A 24,995-nucleotide genomic window follows, 5' to 3' on the forward strand; every position below is an offset into this window, starting at 1 on the left:
GTCAATGGGAGAAGCTGGATTCACTTCGTGACTGTGTGATTTACTTAACGACTGCAGTGATTCACTTCACTGTGACGAGAAAGGTCGTAAAATGGGACAAAATTCACTTAACGACTGTCTTGCTTAGCAACGAAAATTGTGGGCTCAGTTGTGATCATAAGTCAAGAACTACCTGTGGTCTCAATTGCTAGGCAAGTTTGGGAAGATCCTAATATGGATGCCACCAATGGTCAGGCTTATCCATATATGGGATTGTCCTGCTTTTGTGCTCCAGTCTAGGTCACTGTGAAAATTGAGAAAAAAACGACAGTCCTGGAAAATGAGATGTACTGACCTACAATAGGGAATAAAGTTTGGCTTTATGTCCCTGATAACAGCCTTAACCAGGACAGGAGAAGCAAAGGGTTAGCCATTCAATTTTTTTTACCTTTGCTTCATAAATTGAACAGGAAAAAAGGGTGAGATTTTGAAAGAGTGCCTAAACTTCCTCTCCCTCCCTGGTTTTATTTGCACAAATCTGCTGATCAGGACTTTTGCCCTGCTTTAACTGCTCAGAATAGGGTACAAGGCACAAATATCATATTGTCATAATACTCAGTGGGTTCTTCTAACAGGTGCCAGAAGAATCAAGATGTAGAATCAAGATGTAGCCAGAAGAATCAAGATGTGACTCTGTAATTGAAGCCAGTTCCTCTGTTAGGGCATTGCCCCACACTAAAAAAGATTTTTTTTTTAAAAAAAGAGAGGCATTACTAGCTCTAAGTCAGTGTTTAAACCTTGGCAACTGTCAGGTGTGTTGCCCCTAAGCCCTGGGGAATGCTGGGAATTGAAGTCCACATATCTGACAGTTGCCAAGGTTGAGAAACACTAGTCAAGGCACTTGCTAAGGGTCCAACTTTTTTCCCCCAGATCTTCCCTGAGGGATGATAAGGACAGACTTTCTACCTATCCCTTCCATTTTTTAAAGACTGCTATATCTGATGCTTTCACGTTGTTTCAGTAATATGAATTGTAAACTCTTCAAACCATTGTGCATTAAGATGGAGGTCATCCTGGGTAACTTATCACCCTTCGGGTGGGTTTAAATTTGATGTCTTAAGATTTGCTAAAATTCCCAAAATAAAATGCTCATGTTTGTGTGAGATACGTCTTGCCATACACTATGAAAGAGTGATGGTTTAAAAGGAATAGATGATAATTATTCTTTTTAAAATGTGTCGCAGGAATTTCTAAATGTGTAAGTTAAACAAATCTAGTTTATACATCACCAAAGCTAGGCTATGTGTAGTAGAAGGACAGGCAGAGCCTGGGGGGGCGGTGGAGTCAAGAAAGGAATCAGCCTGGAATCCTTATGTTCCAACAAGTGGGATAAGTCCAACTCCTCTTGAATTTTGTTAACACTTTTTTAAAAAAAATATATTTTATTGGTAGAATTTTGTTAATTCTTACATCAATATACAGGTAGTCTTTGTTTGGTGCAAACTGCGCATGTGCAGCCATTGAACCGGAAGCAAACTGGTTCAGATTTCACCACTGGGTTGAGTAATTTGAGTCTCATAGAAAGAGAAACCCAGACATTCTGCAGGACGAGTGAAAATTTGCGTGGTTTTTATTTATAGCTATGACACCCCTCCAGGTTGAGGGTCTGGGACATTTGTAAGCTATGAATTCCTGTTACAGGAATCAAGGAAATTGACACATTTATTGTGGTCCACCAGCAACCTGCGGAGCTGGCAATGGAGTCAGACAGCAATGAGGCTGAGGAAGAACATGGGCCAGTCCTGAAGGCTGGGAAAGACCCAGAGGAGGGCTCTGCGTTGGAGGCAGAGGTGGGGCCAGGGCCATCAGGGAGTGATGTGCGGACTCCAGAACCTCCAGAGGCTGACAGTACTGAGGCAGAGGAACAGGAAGAACCTGTTTCTAATGCACACATGAGAAGAGCTGTCAGAAGGTAAGAGCAGCTCAAGCAAAGAGGATGACTTGGGAGTAGGGCCAAGAGATGATTGGCCCCTCCCATAAGGCTTAAAGGACCAGCAAAGGCATTTGGGCTTTTTGCCGGAAAACAACGTTGATAGCTTTGTCTTGTTGCATTTGTTTTGTATCAGTGTCTTCTGAATTTTTGCCAAGAAAGGTCTTTGGCAGTTTGTCTATTTGGACCAAGGTTGGTGACAGGACTGAGGAATTGTGTTGGGAGGAATTTGCTTTAATTTAGTTGAACTACGCTGAGAATGAGTTAATTCTCAGCTGTTCTAATAAAGTTTATTTTTACACTGATTGAGTTTCCTACTACCTACTTGGGCCTGGGTCACAACAACATTATTTAGCCAAAGCAGCAGTCAGACGCATCCAGATAAGGATCAGGAGTAAGCAAAATTTATCATTAGCACTGTAAAAAACATACCCAAAAGTAGTCAACTTGTATGATGGGTAGAGTAGAATTAAATAATTAATGGAGTATCCAGTATTCAGATGCCTTTTCTTTGTACGCAGGGGTGACTGTCATGGAACTTTGCAATCCATCAGCAATTTCCTTATGGTACTTTTATTTTCTGTAGTAAATTGCACAAAAATAACTGTGCCTGATTTCTCTTTGGATACGAAAGCCAGAGGAGACCTTTCCTACTTCTGTATAGAAATAAGAGTTTTGTCTTTCTTCAATCTTTGCGGACATTGGTTTCTTCACACCGTGTTCCCTTACCAAGCCAACAATTCAGTGGCGGTGGCAGGAGGCTCTGCCCACCCCCCTGGAAATCTCTGTGCATGCGCAGATGCATTGCGTGCATGAGCAAGCGCCCACGCGCCCACGCACCCACAAGCAAACCAGTAGCGATGGGATTTTTTTGTTTTTGTTTACATTTATACCCCGCCCTTCTCCGAAGACTCAGGGCGGCTTACAGTGTGTAAGGCAATAGTCTCATTCTATTTGTATATTTTTTACAAAGTCAACTTATTGCCCCCCCAACAATCTGGGTCCTCATTTTACCTACCTTATAAAGGATGGAAGGCTGAGTCAACCTTGGGCCGGGCTCGAACCTGCAGTAATTGCAGGCTCTGTGTTGTTAATAACAGGCTTTACCAGCCAGAGCTATTCCGGCCCTGAAACCCACTACTGCAACAATTACCTTAGTAATTTTAACAAGGGTTTATTATAGTTTTATTATTGTTTTTTAAGTTTTTATTTCGGCCTAATTTGAATCAGATTTTTAAAAGGTTTTTAATTTTTGTGCAATGTGTATAATTGTGTTTTTATCTGGCTGTAAACCGCCCTAAGTTCTTTGGGAGAAGGGCAGTATAGAAATTAAATAAATAAATAAATAAATAAATAAATTGTTAAGTGAACGAGACCATCGTGTTGAGCTCTGAATCAGTTTACCGGTAGTCCTCAACTTGCGACCACAACTGAGCCCAAAATTTATGTTGTTAAGTGAGAAATTTGTGAAGTGGGTTTTGCCCCATTTTATGACTTTCCTTGCCACATTTGCTGAGTGAATCACTGCAGTTGTTAAATTTGCAACACGGTTGTTCGGTGAATCTGGCTTCCCCATTGACTTTGCTTGTCTGAAGGTCACAAAAGGTCATCATGTGACTCCCGAGACAGCGCAACCGTCATAAATATGAGTCAGTTGTCAAGCATCCAAATGTAAATCATGTGACCCTGGGAATGCTGCAACGTGAAAAATGGTCATTTTTTCAGTGCCTTTGAAATTTTGAATGGTCACTAAGTGTAAATCGAGGACTACCTGTGTTTTGACAAATCGTCTCCCCTATTACACCAGGCCCACCAAAAGGGGAAGGCAGGGCATGTTATGGGTCCCATTGATTATGGATTATCAATTTACAGGAACTGGGCATGGCTATTCTAGTGAAGAGAGGGACCAGGGGAGACATGATAGCAGTCTTCCAGTATTTAAGGGGCTGCCACAGAGAGGAAGGAGTCAATCTATTTTCCAAAGCACCCGAAGGCCAGACAAGGAATAATGGATGGAAAGTGATCAAGGAGAGATTCGACCTAGAAATGAGGAGAATTTTTCTGACCGTGAGAACAATCAACCAATGGAACAGAAGTTGCCTTCGGAAGTTCTGGGAGCTTCATCACTTGAGACTTTCAAGAAAAGACTGGACTGCCATCTGTTAGAAATGGTGTAAGGTCTCCTGCTTGAGCGGGGGACTGGACTAGATGACTTATAAGGCCCCTTCCAACTCTGTTAATCTGAATAATTTAATCTGAACTAGTGGGACCACTAAAAAAAAGGGCCTTTTCAGTGGTGGCCCCTTTTTTTATAGAACATCATTCCTCCTGAGGTATGGTTCTTCCCATCCTGTTGCTTTCCTGAAAGGCCCTAAAATTGTAGCTTTATTACTGGGTCCAGGGATCCCAAACAGGGATGCAGAGGCTAATCTGATTGTGTTGTTGCTGCTTTAGGAAGGGGTGAATATTTTTAAAAAATGTTATAAGCCATCTGGAGTCACCTATGTATGAGTTCGGAGGCAATATAAATTTATTTAATAAAAAAAAAACAAAAACCTGTGCGCAAACACAATTGTGGTGTATTAACCCAGTTTTGTGACTTGTCGTGGGGGATGCTTTCTGGATGTTTCTTCCGTGATAGCAAATGCTTTGGCTTGAGCTGCAATGGGGCGCATTTGAATTGAAATGCCAAAGAGTTCAGTAACTTTCAGCACCTTTTGCTCAATAGCACCGTGTCTTCCTATCCTGACCTTGGGAAGCTAAAATTTAAGCTAATCTCTTCGAAGTTCTGCTGCGTGCACAGAACGGGGGGGAGGGAGGGCACCAATGTGCACGCTTGTTCTTGCAAAAAAGTCAGGGTCTTGGTAGCTTCTTTACATCCAGTGGTCACAATTTGGAGTGTCTCACAGAAAAATGCAGGTGCCACTGCAAAATACCATCATTATTTATTTCTGCTTTCTTTTTGTAAGCTGCCCAGTGGCACAATGTTGGAGCTGAGCAGCCGTGCACATTTCTTAAATAATTACAATTGTAATCATAGTGTCCAATTAATCCAACTATTTATTTAGCAAACGGAAGAGCAAGTCAGCAAAGATATAGTAGTGCCAGGAGATCGTTGAATCTAAGTCTGAAAAAATATCTGTGAATATTTGCAGTCTAGGCTTGAGTAATTCCATTCACACATCATCCTAAGTCCGTGACAGCGAACCTATAGGACACATACCGGAAGTGGCACGCAGAGCCATCTCTCTGGGCACGCCAGCTGTCACCCGTTCCGGCACGAGCATCCCTGCCAGCCAGCTGGTTTTCACGCATGCAGGAGTGCTGGAAACCAGAAGACCAGGTGACTGGCGCGTATGTGCACGCCAGAAACCGGAAGCTTAGCTCATGCGCGCTGGGGAACTGCTCTTCCAATTTTTGGTGCTCCCATGTGTGCGTGCTGGGGAGTTGCTCTTCCGGTTTCCGGCACTCCCCCCCATGTGCGCGCGCGCTCCCATTTGGCATTTGGTGCCAAAAAGGTTTGCCAACACTGTCCTAAACTATTTATTTCCATTGTATTCTCATAAATGAAGGCAAATATACATCTCCCAGGATAATGTTGAAGGATCCAATCGGGATTGGTCACCAGAACCAAAGATTTAGTCTTCGAAACTTTTGGACTTATGCTGGAGCCCATAATACTTAGCGCAAAGCACATATTCCGGCAGAGAGAAGTTCTCCGAGGATGGGCTCCAGCATGAGTCCAAAAGTCTGGAAGATTAAATCTTTGGTCCTGGTGACCAACCCAGATTGGATTCTGCAATATTAACCTGTGAAATGTTCGTGAGATTGGATCCATTGTGTTCTGTTGAATAAGCTACAGTGGTTGGGTTTGCTCATAGTGCTAAGCCATAAACCATGGTTTATGCCACATGGAGATGGCAAGCAGCAGCCACATAAATATTTTGTTTTGATTTAGAATCTGATACGAACCTAATTGTTGTGGTTTGTAAGTCATGATTTATGGTGGCTTTGATTTGAGCCCCTGGGCCCCCACGCGCCGTTTGCAAGCTTGGGAATGACTTCTAGAATTTGTCCAGAGTTAATTGCCAAGTTGTAATATTTCCTGAAAGTAAAGGGAAATAGATTGAATATTAACTGGAAACGAATCATTTTGACTACAGTATATTTATCTTTAATTCAATATTGTTCGATGTGAAATAGAGCCCAATTTAACCATTCACCTGGTCCCACCCATTGGGTTTAAGAATGTGAGTCACACTCCAAAATAAACCTATCATCCTGTTCAATAGTGTAGTATTATACAGCACGGGAGCTCTCCTGCTGTGGTTTACAGGCAGTCCTTGAATTACAACCACAATTGGAATCAGAATTTGCGTTGCTAAGCAAAGTGGTTGTTAAGTGAGCCGTGTCCAATTTTATGATCTTTTTTGCCACGGTTGTTAAGGGAATACGCCAGCTGTTAAGTGCATGATGCGGTTGTTAAATGAACCTGGCTTCTACCACACTGATTTTTCTTCTCGAAAGCTAGGTGGGAAAGTGGCAAACAGCAATCACATGACCCCGGGATGTTGTAACTTTGATAAATGTCTATAGCAGGGGTGAAATGCTTCCCGTTCACTCCCGGCTGATCCGGTAGCGATGGCGGTGGGTGGTTCGGAGAACCGATAGCAAAAATCCCTGCCCCCACCCCCACCCATTCCCACCCAATCGCCCACTTGCCCGCTTGCCGCTTCTTTAAAAAAACGCTTTTAAAAGGTAAAAAAGAGAGAAGGCTCTGATGATCCCAGCTGAGCTGCCTGATCGTCAGAGCCTTTTTTTTTAACTTTTAAAAGCATTTTTTTTTACAACCTATTCGGCCGAGTAAGTTGTAAAAAAATGCTTTTAAAAGTAAAAAAAAAAAGATTATGTGCCACAGCTGAGCCCCCCGGCTCCGCGCTGTTCTACTTACCCCATCCCTCTTTTTGGTGTGGACTGTGCGCCTGCGCACCTTGCATTTGGCGCCCAGGGCGCATGCACAGCCAGCGAACCGGTAGTAAACCGGTTCAGATTTCACCACTGATATACAGGTAGTCTTTGACTTACTATAGCTCATTTAGTGACCGTTCAAAGTTACAAGGGCCCTGAAAAAAGGGACTTATGGCAGTTTTTCACACTGATGACCGTTGCAGCATCCCCACGGTCACGTGATCAAAATTCAGATGCTGGACAACTGACTCATACTTATCATGATTGCAATGGGTCATGTGATCCCTTTTTCAACCGTCTGACAAACAAAATCAATGGGAGAAGCTGGATTCACTTAACCGCCATTTGACTAACTTAACAAATGCAATGTCTCACTTAACAACTCTTGCAAGAAAAGTAGGTTTCAGCTGGCAACCTAAATTTTGGGCTCAGTTGTGGTCATAACTCGAGGACTACCTGTATCAGGTGCCCAGGGCCTGAACTTTGATCACATAACCGGTAGGGATGCTGCCATGGTTGCAGATGTCAGGACCTCTCATGCGTCTCTTTTTTCAGTGCCATGAAACAGAAACATCAAACAGTTGCTAAATAAATGGTTGTAGGTTGAGGACCAGCTGCATTGCACAAAATGGGGAAAACCACCTGGCTCACTGAAATGTATGAACGCCTCATTAGTCCTTTGAGCTAAAATCAGTAATGGCTGTATCTTCACTAGCTCTTGACATTCTTTAAGAGCCGGGGTGGTGCAGTGGTTAGAATGCAGTACTGCAGGCTATTTCTGCTGACTGCCTGCAATTTGGCAGTTCAAATCTCACCAGGCTCAAGATTGATTCAGCCTTCCATCCTTCCGAGGTGGGTAAACTGGGACCTAGATTGTTGGGGGGCAATAGGCTGACTCTGTAAACCGCTTAGAGAGGGGCTGTAAAAGCACTTTGAAGCGGTATATAAGTCTAAGTGCTATTGCTATTTCTCCCTTCCTTTCCTTGGTCCTGGTGGTGCAGTGATTAGAATGCAGTGTTGCAGGCAAACTCTGCCCACAGCCTGGAGTTTGATCCTGACTGGCTCAAGGTTGACTCAGCCTTCCATCCTTCCGAGGTGGGTAAACTGAGGACCCAGATTGTTGGGGGGGCAATAGGCTGACTCAGTAAATTGCTTAGAGAGGGCTGTAAAAGCACCGTGAATAGGTATATAAGTCTAAGTGCTATTGCTATTTATGGATATATATATATTTGAAAGCACTGGAAAACACCGAGAGGTGACCAAGATGCCTGATGCTAATCCTCTTATGGGGCTTGGAGGTGGACTTTTATAAATATCTATAAATATCGTAAGGCTACGAGTCTGGTCAGAAAGCAACGAGGGGAAGGGGAGGAGATGGGGAGGTGGGACTTTCCTTCTAATGAACAAGGACCATCCTCTTCTATTGGGTGATGCCCTCTGGACCAGACCCAGCCCTTTGAACTGAACCTGGGCTCAGTCAGAGGGGTGTTCCTATTTCAGCTCCTTAGGTTCGTCCCCCTGCTTGTAGACGCTGACCGTCACCTTCCCAGTTTCGGAGCCCCACTTGTTCTTGACAAGGATGCTGAACTTCCCAGTGTCCTCACTGTTGACATCCTCAATGGTGATTGTGATCACGGTCCCCTTCACTTCCATCTTGTACCGATCTTTGAAGGTAATGACCTTCTCATTCTTGTACCAGGTGATTTCTGGGTAAGGATCTCCAGAGATGATGCAGGTCAAGCACAAAGTCTGTTTTGGAAACAAAGGAAGGATTCATTGTAGGGCTTCAGATTGGGCAGTGAAAGGCTGTTGTGTCTGCACCCCCCGAGCTGGGCCTCCTGCCAGAAAGTGACTTGGAAAGTGAGGGGGAAGGGCCGTCAGGGCTTACCTCGGGAGCACCGGCTTCCCTGGCTCAGCTCCAGGAGCCAGAAACAGGCCAAGTGGAAGAGATAATGAGGCCTCCGTCCCCTGACTCTTCCCCCCCCAGGCCACGCCTTCAGACCCAGCTGATGGCAATCAGGCTTGGTTGGATCCTAGGTTTCGTAGGCAGGAGAGGAGGCAGGAGAGGAGGGAACAACAGAAGCGGGGTGGGGTAGGCCTAGGAAGTGCTGAGTCATGGAGCCACACCCCACAGGATATAAAGGCAACAAGAACTGCTGTGTCTCTTCATAGCAGAAAAATCAACTGATTAACTAAGAGCTGAAGTTTGTTCCTGAGTGACTCACCAGCGTCGAGGGAGATAACAGAGACACTTGGCAGACGCTCGCTATTCTGCTGCCAGAACTGATAGTGCCGGCTAATTAAGCCATCACTCAGACAGAGGCGAAGGGGGGACAGAACAAAGGCAATGCAATTAGACAAGGCAGATGCACCCCGGGGGGACCGGTAGGTGGTACCTGTCAGGTCTGCTATCTTTGGCTTGGCGCCTTGCTGGCATCCTGCCATCAAAGGCTAGGAGGAGGGAGGGAGACACAGGAGGGGGGGAACAAATGGGCAATCGATCTGCATGTATATGTGTTGGGAAATTGGGAGAGGGGAATGGCAGCTTCAACAAAGAATAGGAATCTCAAAACCAGTTTGTGCCAACAATCAAGGCCATGCACCCTGAGAAAGTATATGGATTCCCCTAAACATCTCAGCTTTCTCAAAACACCTAGGCAGACTCTTATTGGCTGAACATAGATTGGTCATCAGCAGAAGGCTGAGATGGGGGGGGAGGAACTTTTTATATCATTTGAATGCAGGAAATTTAGTTCTACTCCAACCAACATCTTTTATTAAACCTTCAATCAAATAGAGTCCAGGGTCTTTCTTTTGAAGAGATCAGACTAGGGTAGGTCTGACAGTACCAATGTATGGGCAGACACTTTATGCCCTCTAGGATCCCTGTCCCTTTTGCCCCGTGCTAGGGTATTCCTATGAACCTCCAAAGGGCACCTACACTTCCCAGAAATTACATTAAAAATAGGTATTTCTTTTTAGAAAGTTTACAATGCTACAAGATTGCCATGTTAGCATTCTTGCATGGGTTTTCATGGGTCTCGCTCACACCTGAACTTGGGGGAACCAGGGGGTGATTGTTGGAAACATTGAGGATTTTATACTTTGGGGAAGAAGAGGAGAAACATCTGGAGTTGTGCAATGAATTTGGGGCATGCAAGGATTGCACAAAGGTACACACAAATGGAATGTCACAACGCCTGCTTTATCAGTTGCTAATACAAGTGGTAATGCAAAAGTCCCCTTATATAATTCAGGGTTCCCACAGCAGTTATTCCCCACTTGCACAGCTGGAGACCATCCAAGACAGTTCATTACCTTACTTTCCATGATGGTTGCAACATCTGGAAGGCCACGGACCACTTTGGCACGGACTGCAGTGGGAGAGTAGACATCATGATTAGCTATTCAGTTTTTAATCCCACATTTTGCTAATAGTCTTTTTCTTTCTTTCTTTCTTTCTTTCTTTCTTTCTTTCTTTCTTTCTTTCTTTCTTTCTTTCTTTCTTTCTTTCTTTCTTTCTTTCTTTCTTTCTTTCTTTCTCTTTCCTTCCTTCCTTCTTTCCTTCCTTCCTTTCTTCTGTCTCAAAGTAGAGTTTATGAGTAGAAGAGAATATTTCTAGCTCAGAGTATAATGGTGTGGTCTTTTGTGCTCTCAGAGCTTGATTGTTTTCTTGTAGTCATTTCATGACCCAAGTAGGTAACATTATCAGCACTAGAAGGGAGCAGGGTTTGCTTTCTGTTAACCCTACTCCCTTCTAACATGAAGACGTTATCTGGTTGGGTCATGAAATGTCTGCAAGAAAACAATTAAACTCAGATGCTACACTACAATTTATCATTAGTCTGAAACAAATTCTCTTTCTTTCTTCCTTTCTTCCTTTCTTTCTTTCTTTCCTTCCTTCCTTCCTTCCTTCCTTCCTTCCTTCCTTCCTTCCTTCCTTCCTTCCTTCCTTCCTTCCTTCCTTCCTTCCTTCCTTCCTTCCTTCCCTTTCTCTCTCTCTGTTTTTTTTCCTTTCTTTCTCCACCATTATTATTTTCACAAATGACTCAGCGTGGTGAATATATCCAACATACCTTTCTCCTCCTATTTTCCTCACAATAGCAGCCCCATGAGGTGGGCTGGTCCACAGTCACCCAGCCAGTTTTCATAGCTAAGGCAGGATTCATGCAATAGAGTTTACCTGATTGTGATGAAGTTGTTTTAAAATAAATAAATTCTTATATATGTTAGTTATTTTTATATTTGTGGACCTTTTAGTTTAGAGGTTCCTTATTTTATATTATGATGTTACAATTAACTGAAGTATATTGTTGCTTTAGTTCTTTCATTCCCTTTCTGCACTCTGCTTAGTAATAAGAATATAATAACTACTTGTATTATTATTACTACTACTGAAATATTCTGTGTCCTGGGTCTATGCAATGCACAGAACTATTTTTACACAACACAAGGAACCTATACAAGGTTAAGACTAACCTAGTTTAGCCTCCTTGTCTGAATGGAGACACTAGATTTTAAAGGGATATTGCCTGACCCAGCTATATATATTTCTTTGCTTACTACTCAGTGTTGACTACTGTCAGCTTCCTGGACAAATCCCTGCAGTTTTCTTGGCAAGGTTTTTGGAAGTGGTTTGCCATTGCCTGCTTCCTAGGGCTGAGAGACAGTGACTGGCTTAAGGTCACTCAGCTGGATTTGTGCCTAAGGCAGGATTAGAATTCATGATCCCCTGGTTTCTAGCCTGGTGTCTTAATCATCACATCGAAGAAACTCCTGAACCAACCATCCAAATAGTTTAGAGATTAATCATGTGAATGCTGCAGGAAGCCTTATGTTGCTAAAATCAAGGCGTGGAACAGATTAATTAACCTGGAAGCAAGTGAGTGTTATTAGAAGCTTTTAAGCAGAACCAGTGTACAATTCAATAACAGCAGAATTTTTTTCCCCAGAGGCCAAACATTGGATCTATTCAATTCTATGACTGTTTCATGCAACGGCAAAAGAAGAATCGGATAATACTCAGAGGGCTGAAAGGGACCTCGGAGGTCTTCTAGTTCACTCCCCTGCCCTTAGCAGGAATCCTTATACAATCCCGCACAAATGGTTGTCTAATCATTTTTTTGAAAACCTCTTGCTTGCTTTCATGTACAAGGTACTTCAGTTACAAACTAAGTAACTGCATTCACACAACTTGTTAAGCTGGGTTGATATTCATCTCAGTCTGCTTCTTTGCAATTTGGGATGCTGCATTAACCCAACCCATTAGATTATTTTGCAATTTGCTGTTTTCTGTGAACCTAGGATGTTGTGTAATTCAGTAACTGGTTGAAGCGTGTTGTGAATACATTTCTTCAATTGAGGAGTGGGTCTGAAAGATGGGAAGGAACGGCTTGAAGTCTAAAATTCGAACCATGAGTTTTTCACCAAAGGTAACTTAAACATCTTTGGAGATGCATCTTTGCCTGAAATGATTCCCTGCTATTGAAGGAGCATTTATTTAATTCCGATTTCTGCTGCTTCTAACTCTGTAGAAGCAGCAGATTTGAAAAGACACCTTGGATTTAAAGTAAACTGGGGCACACTGATTGTCCTTTTAATCACATGCTGTTGCCGGGGTGGGTGGATGGACTATTGTTTTTAAGTTTTCTAATTTTTTTGTTTTGTGTTTTTAAGCATTTGAAATATAGATTTATAGACGGCTGTTACGTATAAGCTGGGTTGACAAAACCAGAAATGAGGAGGTGATCAGTCACCTGGGAAAGCCAAGGGACATCATCCAAGCCCTTAAAAAGCGAAAGTTAGAATATTTTGGACATGTGATGCGACACCCGGAAAAATACGGCATCCTTCACTTAACCCTCCAGGGAAAAATTGAAGGCAAACGAGGTCCACGCAGAAGAAGAACATCATGGCTTCAAAACCTAAGTGATTGGTTTGGACAAAACTCAGCAGCACTTTTTAATGCGGCTGTTGATAAAAATAAGATCGCCAACGTCTGATGATGGATATGGCACAAGAAGAAGAGTTTGTGTTTTTACTGTTTGTAAGTCACTTAAAATTGCTGAGAGTGAGTAGGCAGCTATATTTTGTTTGTTTCTAAACAAACAAATAAATAAGTCTCCAAATAAATAAATCTCCTGCAACAGACCAAAAACCAGCAAAAGGTGCATCTTTTTATACTCACGCTCCTCCACCACAGCCGCTTGCCTACGATGAAAACAAAACAAAAGACATTTTTATGTCACATACAGTGTTTACCTAAATTTTACTGAAGCAACCACAGGATTAAATGCAAGACCCTTCTCCTAGCCCAGGAATCACTACATTTAGGCTACACAACAATCCCCAAATACTGCATGTTTCAAGTTTCTTAGTAAAAGCATCGATACACCAGATCTTACATTAGGGTTCCCTAACCCCCGAGCCACAGCCCAGGACCAGACGGTGGCCCATTCAGAACTGCTTGTCTATGTGGAACCCACCCTGCCATTGCCACCACCGGTCCACAAAGCTGGAAATTTCAGAGACGGTTGTCTTACACAATTGATTTTTAAAAAGGAAGCTGTTCAGAGCAAACAATAACTACAACCCCACCCTACTTACTTCAGCCTTTGATGTTCAGCAAGTGCGTCGTCGAAAACTACAGAAAGGAAACAAGAAAGAAAGAAAGAAAGAAAGAAAGAAAGAAAGAAAGAAAGAAAGAAAGAAAGAAGGAAAGAAAGAGAAGGGTTGGCTCGAATAAATGTAATTATCTGCAGTGGGGAAGAAGAGCTAATAAAAAAGTAGAGTTTTAAAAGTTGTTTGGTTCTTCTCTCATCCAGATGCTTCCATTTTAAAATCTATTCATACCGTGTTTCCCCGAAAATAAGACCCTGCCTTATATTTTTTTGAACCCTGAAAGAAGCCCTTGGCCTTATTGCTATGCGCTCAAAAGCCCAATTGGGCTTCTTACCAGGGGATGTCTTATTTTAGGAGAAACAGGGTATATATTTAATGGAGTTATAGGAATTGCCATTAGAACCCAGAATTATACCAGAAAAATAAAATATTAACGGACGTATAGCTATATTTGCGGAACAGCAGAGGTAGAAGACTTGGCTGGCATACTATTTGACTGTTGTCTGTATAAGGGGGTGAGAAACAGATACCTTGGTTCATATACTGAATGGATGACCTATTTGGAACACCATATTAAAACAACATACCTTCTCTGCGGCCAGAATTTGAAAACAACATTGAATACAGCACAGTACTTGAGTAAAATGGTTTGGTCGAGATCGGCATATGTGGGACTGATTGGAGTAGATTGTAGGGGTGATACTGAAATATAATTTTATCTTATTTTAGTTATCTCTATATTAAGTTGTATTTTATTCCAATTTCATTTTAAATGGTTTTTATAAGATTTTACTAATGATTTGTGTTTGAAACTCTATATTTTGATATAGTCTATGGGTTAATCAATAACAAAACTACAACCATATGTAACCAGTGGTGGATTTCAAATAATTTCACCACTGGTTCACCGAAAATGTGAGCGTGTGTGCATGGCTTCCCCCATGAGGCGAGGCGAGGCGAGGCTCGACCAAGCGCTCCCCTCCATGTTTGCTTTCCGGGGCAGCAACTGCTTCTTTCCGCACTGCTGGGAGAGCGTCTTGTGCAATTTAGCAGCTGTGAGCCGCCACTTTCCTCTAAGTCCCATCCGGAAAGTGCTGTGGCTGAGAGAAACAGCATTTAACATGGCCACGACGAAGGCAGGCAAGCTGGTGGCGCCATGTGGAACGGTGGGAGGCAGCTAGCTAGGATGTGACTCACAGGCTTACTCAGGCTGCTGAGGGCCGCTCAGTTGGGCCACGGGCACCGCGGAAAGCAAGCAAGTTGGCTGGCCCACAGAGACTGTGTGATCAATGGCATGCGAGGAGCCAAACAGAAGCAACAGCTATGCCAGGGAGGCGAGATGAGAAGTGACTGGGCGGGGTGGGGCAAGGTGGGTGGGTGGGTGGGGCAAGTGGTGAACAGGTGGGGGAGTGGGAAAGCAGTGAGTGGGTGGGAGCAGCGAACGGGTGGGCAGGGATGAGTGGCGGGTTGGTGGGAAGGGTGAACAGGCGGGTGGGGGTGGGGCCAGCCAGTAGTGGGATTTGCTGCTTCTCCGAACTGCTCAAAATTTTTACTACTAGTTCGCCCGAACCGGTATGAACCAGCTGAATACCACTTCTGTATGTAACTCAGGTGAAATGTACATTGCTAGTAAACAATGCTTGTCATTATATTTGAAAAACAGAAAAATAAAGGGTTTTTTTTTGGGTTATACTCTCAAATAGAAGCACTCAAGTCCTCACATAAACACTGCATAGAACGGGAACTTCTCGGGAGGTTGTATTGAAAAGAAAAAGTTTCATTAAAAATTAAAATCAAAAGTAACACAGGTAGTCCTTGACTTACAACCCAGCCCCAACATTTAGCCCAACGTTGTTGTTGCTAAGGGAGACTTTTGATAACTGAATTTTGCCCCATTTTTACGACCTTTCTTGTCACAGTTGTTAAGCGAATCCCTGCCATTGCTCAGCCAGTAAAACGGTTATTAAGTGAATCTGGCTTCCCCATGGACTTTGCTTGTCAGAAGGTCACAAAAGGGGATCACGTGACCCTGGGACACCGCAACTGTCATAAATATGAGTCAGTTGCCAAGGATCCAAATTTTGATCATGTGACTATGGGGATGCTACAGTAGTCATAAGTGTGAAAACAGTCATAAGTCACTTTTTTCAGTGCCACTGTAATTTCAAATGGTCACTAAATGAACTGTTGTAAATTGAGGACTTCCTGTAAAAAAAGAATGAAAAGGAAACATAGAAGGGTTTAGCTCAGGGGTGTCCAAACTTGGTCCCTTTAAGACTTGTGGACTTCAACTCCCAGAGTCCCTCAGCCAGCAAAGCTGGCTGAGGAACTCTGGGAGTTGAAGTCCACAAGTCTTAAAGGGACCAAGTTTGGACACCCCTGGTTTAGCTATACCTTATGTAAATGGTAATCTTTTAATAATCTGTAAAAATAAATTGACATTCTATGTCAGGAAAAGTTGGGTTTTGAAGGAGTATTGATGGTTTTTAACCTCGGTGTTGGAGAAGATCACAGACAGCCAAGAAAACAAACAAATGGCATCTAGAACAAATCAATCCCAAGTGGCACAAATATTTTGGATGCTGTTATGCTCTCTTGAGAAGTCTATCATGTGTGGTCCTTGTGCTCTCTCAGCTTTGTGGTTTTCTTGAAGATGTTTCATTACCCTACTTGGTAACATCATCAGAAGGGAGTGAGGTTTACCTTTCCCGGATAGGTCAGTTGTCAATCTGCGCATCTCTTTCCCATCACTGAGGTCCAGGGTGTATTTGCCTCGGTCGGACTCCTTGGGATCAAGGATGTGCAACCAAACCTGGTCCACGGTTGTTCCTATTCTCAAGCGATCTTTTCCTTCTAGACGCTTGTCACTGAAGGTACAGCAGGAGATTAAGTTGTCAGTTAATATACAGCCTCTAAACTATAATTATCCAACCATGGCCTGAGTCCTTTGGGAGAAGGGCGGTATAAAAATCTAATTAAATAAATTAAATAAATAAATAAATGGCAACTTTAAGACCTGTGGACTTCATCTCCCATGCTGGCTGGGGAATTCTTGAGGGTTGAAGTCCACAAGTCTTAAAGTTGCCAAGATTGGATATCCCTGCTTAACGTTATGCTATAAACTTCTTAATGATGGTAGCTCTATAAAGATGCCTACCAAGGTGATTCCGGATTGAAAGAGTTAGCTGGTGACATCACTGTTGCCAGCGGTGAAATCCTACTGGTTGGCACCGGTTCGGGAGAACCGGTAGTGATAAAAACTACTGCTTCAGATGAACCAGTAGTAAAGAAAACTTACCGGTTCCTCCGAACAGGTATTTCCAACGATCAGCTGAGCTGCGTGAACCGCTAGAAAGCAAGAAATCCTGCTTGCTAGTGAATCTAAATCACGCGGCACAGCTGTTCCCCCCTCATTGTTATACTTACCTTCGGAAGCCTCCTTTTTCCGTGTGTTTGGTGCGTACTGTGCATATGCGTGCACGCAGTGTGTGTTTTGTGTGCATTGCGCATACGTGCGCACCATGCATTTGGTGCACACTGTGTACATGCACGCACACAGCACGCATGCACAGCCAGCGAACCAGTAGCAAACCGGTTCAGATTTCACCACTGACTGTTGCCCAGGGGATGCTCGAGGGGGTTCCTTTCATGTCTTTAATTTTCCCACCTATGTGGTACCTATTTATCTATTTGCATTTGCATGCTTTCAAACTGTTAGATGGGCAGGAGCTAGAGTAAACTGACAGGAGCTCATTCCATCAGGTGGCTTGCTCTCAGGTTTTGAACTGCTGAGCTGTCGACTTCCAATGGTCTTTTGACTCAGCTTCCTAACCACATGGAGCCATCGCTTGCCCCAAGGCTGGCCACCATGAGCCAGAGGTGGACTGTGGATATTTCACCTGTGCTCTAAACTTGTCTGGCTCCAAAAACCAAAAAAACAACAACAAACCCACACGCTTCGAAATAATTTACTTTATTGTTCCTCACCTATAGTCAGAAGTGGGGGCTCCCGCCCTCTGGAACGAACTCCCCCCAGGACTCCGTCAACTTCCGGACCTCCGAACCTTTCGTCGCGAGCTTAAAACTCACTTATTCATCTGCGCTGGACTGGGTTAGTTTTAAATTTATGGGTTTTTAATGGGTTTTTATCCTAAAATTTTAATTTTGGCCAATTTAATAAGTTTTTTAATTCTATTTTAATCGTATTTATATTGTATTATTGTGTATTTTTTATCTGGCTGTGAACCGCCCTGAGTCCTTCGGGAGAAGGGCGGTATAAAAATTTAAATAATAAATAAATAAATAAATAAAGTCTTGCCAAACTAAAGCAACTATTTGTGTAAGTAAAGACAGACTCTGATAATTTCTAAGAAGGAGCAATCGTGATCCTTTCCTTCCCAACCAAACTATCAAAACTTTGCTGTTGGTCCTTTGGAATGCAGCCCCTCCCTCCTGGGAATCCAGACTACATTCCACCACAAAACCGTGGATTTTTTAGTTACTATTTTTAGTAAAATTTTTAGTTACTATTAGCTCTGGGGCAAAGTAGGATTAAGAACCTGAATCAGTTGAAGCAAATAACCTTGTGAGGCTAAAGGTTTCCTGGATGATCTACAGCAGTGGTAGTCAACCGGGTCCCTACTGCCCACTAGTGGGCGTTCCAGCTTTCATGGTGGGCGGTAGGGGTTTTGTCCGATACTGAAGCACTTTCCTTTTTTTTAATTTGCCTTTTTAAAAAAATTTCATAGCATTATTTAAAAACATTTTCATTAGGTTTTCATAAAATTCCCCGTGACAATTTAAATTTCTGAAAAAATACTATTTGTATCGCCCGCGCATAAGTTTAGTTCACGTTACTTAAGTAAAACTAAATGGCGCTATAGTGCGACCGCAAACAAAAGAGCCTCGTCCCAGAATAGCTTGCGCATTTCCCCCTGAACCCGTGGGCGGTTAGAAAATTTTACTACTAGCAGAGATACAAAAGTGGGTGGTAGATATAAAAAAGTTGACTACCCCTGATCTACAGGATGTTGAGCAGGGACGAGAAAAGGTAGGGTCCTGGCAAAGTTTGGGTGGGCGTCCTTCTCCTTAAGCTTAGTTTATGCTTTTGCATCCTCTATCGGGAATGGGACAACTTGCTAGCTTGCTGCGACCAACTCTCCATGGCCAATTCACTGCAGCCAACTCACCGCAGCCTACTCCCCACTGGATAAGTCGCCAAAGCCAACTCACCACAGGAAAGCTCACTGTGGGACAATTTAACAATTCTATTTAATTATTTAAAATAAATACAAATTATATTAATTTTTGCCATTCACATTTCATTCTGTCCCTACTTTTCCATCCTGTCTTTCATGATTCTATGCCACCATTTCTTTGGTATTAGTGTAACTCTTGTCCTGCACCAAGCTATCCTGTGGCGAGATGGCCATGGCAAGTTGTCCTGCAGCAAGTTGGCCATGGTGAGTTGGCTGTGGCAAATTGTCATAGACCCTCCTCTATCTGCCCCATAACAACACCTTACCCTACAAACTTAGAATCACAGGAATCACATACTTGTGGTACCAGGTGGTCTTCATGGCATCTGTATAGTACTTTACTTCACTGTAGATCTTGATGCCTTCTACAGTTGGCTGCACTTTCAATGGTGATGCAGAAAGAACTAATAAAAAAAGTCAGAGAGAGAGAGAGCGCGGGAGGGAGAGCGGGAAGGAGGGAGGGAGAGAGAGAGAGAGAGAGAGAGAGAGAGAGAGAGAGAGAGAGAGAGAGACAATTCGGCCTGCCCTGATAAAATAAACTAATTCTAGTTTTTTACAGTAAGGACAGGAACCCAAGGGCCCTCCTCCAAATGTTTTGGATCTATCTCCCATAAATCTTAGCTGCCTGGGATTGATGAGAATGGAAATCCAAATCCAAACTGAAGTGCAAAGAAAGCCATGTTATGAAATGGGAATCCTATCTCCTGTGCTTTGGGTACAATAAATGCCACCAGAAGAGGGTCCGAAGGTCAGCAACTTACTACTGATTCTGGCCAGTTCCTTGAGGATGTCATCAAACGCTGTAAAACAGAATGCATCACATAATAGTAAAGAATAGCATCATATATCAAGCATGCTGCTGTAGATAATGTTTAATTGTGTCCTGGCTAAACTTGGGTTTCCTCTTAGACATTTATTAGTGACTATTGAACAACAAGGAAAATTTTCGTTTAGATCAGGACCAGGTAGCCTTCAGCCTGAGGAAGATATGTGATTCCTGACCCCAGGGGGGTCCTTCCAATCACAACTTCCAAATAACCAATATCATGGTTTTCTACTGTTCAGAGGCAGGAAACCCAGACAAGTGTAGAACAGCCTCTAAATAAAAGAACCAAAAATAATATTTTCTTTCTACTCCACTGCAAATTTTCTAAAATCCAGGTTAAAAAAAGCCAGTTCTCCCATATTTTACATCATCACATTGGTACAATTTCATTGTACCATGTGCAGTGACAAAATTAAACTAAACTAAACTAAACTAAACTAAACTAAACTAAACTAAACTAAAGAGTGAAGTCTCACATGCTTAGGATGCTGGGTTGGAGGTTAGCAAGCCCACTTTTGAGACCCGAATGCTGCTGTGTGGTGGAGTGAGCTCCCGTCATTCGCTCCAGCTCCTTGACCCAGACATGAAAGGAGTCCTACCATTGAGGGTGTCCCCCAGCCAATGGTAATATCCAGTGGTGGGATTCAGCCAGTTCGCACCACTTCAGGAGAACCGGTTGTTAACTTTCTCAGCAGTTTTGTGAACTGGTAGTTGGAAGAAATCATTAGGGCAGAGAACCGGTTGTTAAATTATTTGAATCTCACTACTGGTAATATTACTAGCTGATCCTTTCAACCCGGAAGCATCTTACGTGGTGCCTCTGACACGAACGGGATGGGATCACGTCGTTCAGACATTCACAACAATCAAATGACAATCTTTGAAGGAAGGCTAAGCCAAGAGATCATCATCCTTCATGGCTAAAGATAATGTAGGTGCTAATGTAAGATCCCCATTACAAACTCCACTGACTCTCGGAAATGATTTCACCAACAGACCAGCTTTTTTGAAAGACTGCTTGTCCACTGCATGGTTGAATGAAAATGATACATCAGTAAAATCTTGGCCATGCCTCTGAATTCATGTGGTGTCATTCTCAGTCCTGGTCAGCTGACTGGTTGTGAACTGGAAAAATCTTACATATTTTCCCCAGCCCTTTGTGACAGATAGAGGTCCTCAGTGTGCAAAGCAAAGGAGTATTTGAAAATCTTTCTTCAGTCTTTCTGTTCTTTCTGTGCCAACTCAGAAAGCTCAAACTGCCCAAGGAGCTGCTGATCCAGTTCTACAGAGGAATTATTGAGTCTGTCATCTGCACTTCTATAACTGTCTGGTTTGGTTCTGCAACCCAACAAAACAGACACAGACTTCAAAGGATCATTAGAACTGCGGAAAAAACAATGGCTACCAACCTGCCTTCCACGGAGGACCTGTATACTGCACAAGTCAAAAAGAGGGCTGTGAAAATATTTACAGATCCCTCACATCCTGGACATAAACTGTTTCAACTCCTACCCTCAAAATGACGCTATAGAGCACTGCACACCAGAACAACTAGACACAAGGACAGTTTTTCCCCAAACGCCATCACTCTGCTAAACAAATAATTCCCTCAACACTGTCAAACTAGTTACTAAGTCTGCACTACTATTAATCTTCTCATCGTTCCCATCACCCATCTCCTTCCACTTATGACTGCATGCCTGTAACTTTGTTGCTTGTATCCTTACGATTTATATTGATATTGATTGTTTCCTGATTGCTTATTTGTACCCTATGACTATCATTAAGTGTTGTCCCTTATGATTCTTGATGAACGCATCTTTTGTTTTATGAACACTGAGAGCATATGCACCAAGACAAATTCCTTGTGTGTCCAATCACACTTGGCCAATAGAGAATTCTATTCTATTCTATTCTATTCTATTCTATTCTATTCTATTCTATTCTATTCTATTCTATTCTATTCTCTTCACTTTCTCCTTACTAATTGTCATGCTGAATAAAAAAAAACCTCTCCTGCTTTATTTTGGCCAAACTTGGTGAGAATTGCACAAAACATCATCAAAGCACCAGATTTGGAAGTCTCCTCTGAATGAACAAATATTTCGGCCAGTGAAGAAAGAAAGATTGTACCTTCCTTTGTAAGATCAAGTTGGGTTATGTCTTGTCCACGGTCATCAGAAACCACAGCTTTGTAGACTCCTTTGTCTGCTTTGGTAATCTAGCAAAATAAAGAGATGGTGTCTGGGTTCGCACAACACGTTGAACTCTAAATCCAAGTTAGAAAAACTCAGTTGCAGCTGTGCACCCATATTCCGCAATGACCAAATGAATGAACTATGTGGTGGTCTGGCTCACACTACGTGTAAAAGACCGGCTGAGTCCCTACATTACACACAAAGCACAAAGAAGCCCAGCTCTTTTCAGTTAGCGTAGCACGTTGTGTGAACGTGGATACAGGTTAGAAAATGAAGTATCTTGAATTTGCCCAGAAAATATCAACTGATGGATGACCATATCAACTTATTTTTAAAAATGTAAAAATGTTTAATATCTATGGGTACAGATGGGTCAGAATCAGTGTCAGAGTCTCATATTGCCATTCCCTGTAACCAGGGGTGCTATTCAGCAGGTTCTGACAGGTTCTGGAGAACCGGTAGCGGAAATTTTGAGTAGTTCGGAGAACTACTGTCACCTCTGGCTGGCCCCAGGAGTGGGAAGGGAATGGGGATTTTTTTTTAAATTTTTTTTTTAAAATTTGCATTTATATCCCGCCCTTCTCCGAAGACTCAGGGCAGCTTACACTATGTCAGGCAATAGTCTTCATCCAATTGTATACTATATACAAAGTCAACTTATTGCCCCCCAACAATCTGGGTCCTCATTTTACCTACCTTATAAAGGATGGAAGGCTGAGTCAACCTTGGGCCTGGTGGGACTTGAACCTGCAATATTGCAGGCAGTTGCTGTTAATAACAGGCTGCATTAGCCTGATGAGCCACCAGGAGCCCTTTTGCAATATCCTTCCCCTGGAGTGGGGTGGGAATGGAGATTTTACAATATCCTCCTTCCAGGAGTTGGGAGGGAATAGGGATTTTGCAGTATCCTTCCCCTGGAGAGGGGTGGGAATGGATATTTTGCAGTATCCTTCCCCTGGAGAGGGGTGGGAATGGATATTTTGCAGTATCCTTCCCTTGGAGTGGGTTGAGAATGGATATTTTGCAGTATCCTTCCCCTGCCATCTCTACCAAGCCACACCATGCCCACCAAGCCATGCCCACAGAACCTGTAGTAAATTTTTTTGAATTCCACCACTGCCTGTAACCGTAGGATGAACAGTTGCAGGAACTTGGTATGTCTAGTCTAACAAGGGGAAGGACCAGGAGGGACAATATTTAAGGAGCTGTCACAGAGAAGTTGTGTCAAGCTTTTTTCCAAAGCACCTGAGGGCCAGACTAGAAGTAACATTTGGAAACTTACGGTATCAAGGAGACATCCAACCAGAACTAAGAAAGAATTTCCTGACAATCAGAACAATGAATTGGTGGAAGAGCTTGCCTTCCGAAATTGTGGGTGCTCAACACTGGAGGTTTTTAAAAAGAGATTCGACAGTCATTTATTTGAAATGGTATAGGGCCGTGATGGCGAACCTATGGCACACCCATGTCGCTTGGCACGTGCGACATCACCCGTTCCTCTTCTGGTTTTCAAGCATGCATGCGCATGCGACAATCATTTTCATTTCAAAAATTTCATTTATGACATTCCATTTCTTTCCTATTTTGGCAGGTAATTTTACTAATTTAATCATTAACTCAAGATAAACTTACCCTTTTAATCCGTAGGATTCCAGCTCCTGTATTTGGATTATATTGACCATCTGAGCGGGCTTTGTTATCAAAGAACCATTGAAAAGCGGTATCCTTCTTCATGTTTGATGCCTAATGAAAGGAATGAATGAATGAATGAATGATGAAGGAATGATGAAGGAAGGAAGGAAGGAAGGAAAGATACTTTATTTTGATAAATATTTGCTCACTAAATTTCGGGGGGGGATGCATTTTAGCAGTTATAAATCTTGTTACAAAAATTTGAAGCACGTGACGTCCAGCAGATACCATTTGCAAAATGAGACCAGGTGCAGTTGCACTGCATGAAGTCATTCACCATTCCTCCTACCTCAAAGAAGAAAGTTTAGCCCAGTGGTTCTCAACCTGTGGGTCGGGACCTCGTTGGGGGTCGAATGACGATTTGCCAGGGGTCGCCTAAGACCATCGGAAATATGGGAAGTATACTTGTGAGTCGAAGAATCGCGCTCCAATGGTTGACTCCACAAGCCAGCTGCAGGCTCTTCAAATCGCTAGCCAAATTCGGCTTCAGGCGCGATGAATTAAAAAAGAGATAAATCTTTGCTCTGATGTCTCCCTCTCAAGCCAGCTACAATCATTCCCAATCGCTAGCCTAATCTGGCTTCAGGCACGATAAACTTAATAGGGGAGGAGTCTCCGCTTTAATGCCTCCGTCCTCAAGGCAATCACAAGCAGTTCAGATCGCTAGCCAATACGGCTTCAGGCGCGATAAATTCAAAACAAAAATAATTTTATGGTTGGGGTCGCCACATCATGGGGAATTGTATTAAAGGGTCGCAGCACTATAAAGGTTGAGAACCACTGGTTTAGCCTTTTTTCAATGACCTTCCCTTCTGCATTTTACCCTGGCTGAGACATTGTGGAAGTGGCTCTCTAATGGGATGGGATGGAAACTCACTGGAGGAACATCTACATCTTGGGTAAGGTAAAGGTAAGGTTCCCCTTGCACATATGTGCTAGTTGTTCCCGACTCTAGAGGGCGGTGATCATCTCCGTTTCAAAGCCGAAAAGCCAGCGTTGTCTGAAGACGTCTCCGTGGTCATGTGGCCGGCATGATTAAACACCAAAGGCGCATGGAATGCTGTTACCTTCCCACCAGAGGTGGTCCCTATTTATCTACTTGCATTTTTAACGTGCTTTCGAACTGCTAGGTTGGCAGAGGCTGGGACAAGTAACAGGAGCTCATCCCCTTACACGGCACTAGGGATTCGGACCACTGAACTGCCGAACTTTTGATCAACAAACTCAGCATCTTAGCCACTGAGCCACCATGTTCCTTTATATCTTGGGTAGAACAACATAAATTTGCCCTGTATGCCAAGGTCCACATCATGTTCCTGACTCTGCCTCAACCCACCTCATCTCCAATTTGACATGGGCGGAACTGATATTGTAAAAATAGGAACTGCTACAGGTAGTTCTTACCTTACGACTGATCATTTAGCAACCATTCATTAGGGTGCTTGGTAGCGTCACATGACTGC

At 43.0% G+C, this 24,995-nt stretch overlaps 1 protein-coding gene across 3 annotated transcripts in view; it reads right to left on the reverse strand.

The window, feature by feature from the left end:
- Window positions 1–6,670: 6,670 nt before the first annotated feature.
- Window positions 6,671–24,995, reverse strand: part of MYOM3 (myomesin 3) — a 77,785-nt gene continuing 59,460 nt past the window's right edge. For all 3 annotated transcript variants that reach the window (XM_058195545.1, XM_058195543.1, XM_058195544.1), the window contains 9 exons: window positions 23,473–23,583; window positions 21,776–21,863; window positions 19,578–19,616; window positions 19,115–19,220; window positions 16,262–16,425; window positions 13,544–13,580; window positions 13,125–13,147; window positions 10,256–10,311; window positions 6,671–8,686 (listed from right to left, as the gene is read on the reverse strand). In XM_058195545.1, coding sequence (XP_058051528.1) covers window positions 8,429–8,686; window positions 10,256–10,311; window positions 13,125–13,147; window positions 13,544–13,580; window positions 16,262–16,425; window positions 19,115–19,220; window positions 19,578–19,616; window positions 21,776–21,863; window positions 23,473–23,583 — 882 coding nt within the window. In that variant the 3' untranslated portion in view covers window positions 6,671–8,428. The remainder of the gene's footprint in view (window positions 8,687–10,255; window positions 10,312–13,124; window positions 13,148–13,543; window positions 13,581–16,261; window positions 16,426–19,114; window positions 19,221–19,577; window positions 19,617–21,775; window positions 21,864–23,472; window positions 23,584–24,995) is intronic.

This window comes from Ahaetulla prasina, chromosome 10, assembly GCF_028640845.1.
Source record: "Ahaetulla prasina isolate Xishuangbanna chromosome 10, ASM2864084v1, whole genome shotgun sequence".
Classification (NCBI taxonomy): domain Eukaryota; kingdom Metazoa; phylum Chordata; class Lepidosauria; order Squamata; family Colubridae; genus Ahaetulla; species Ahaetulla prasina.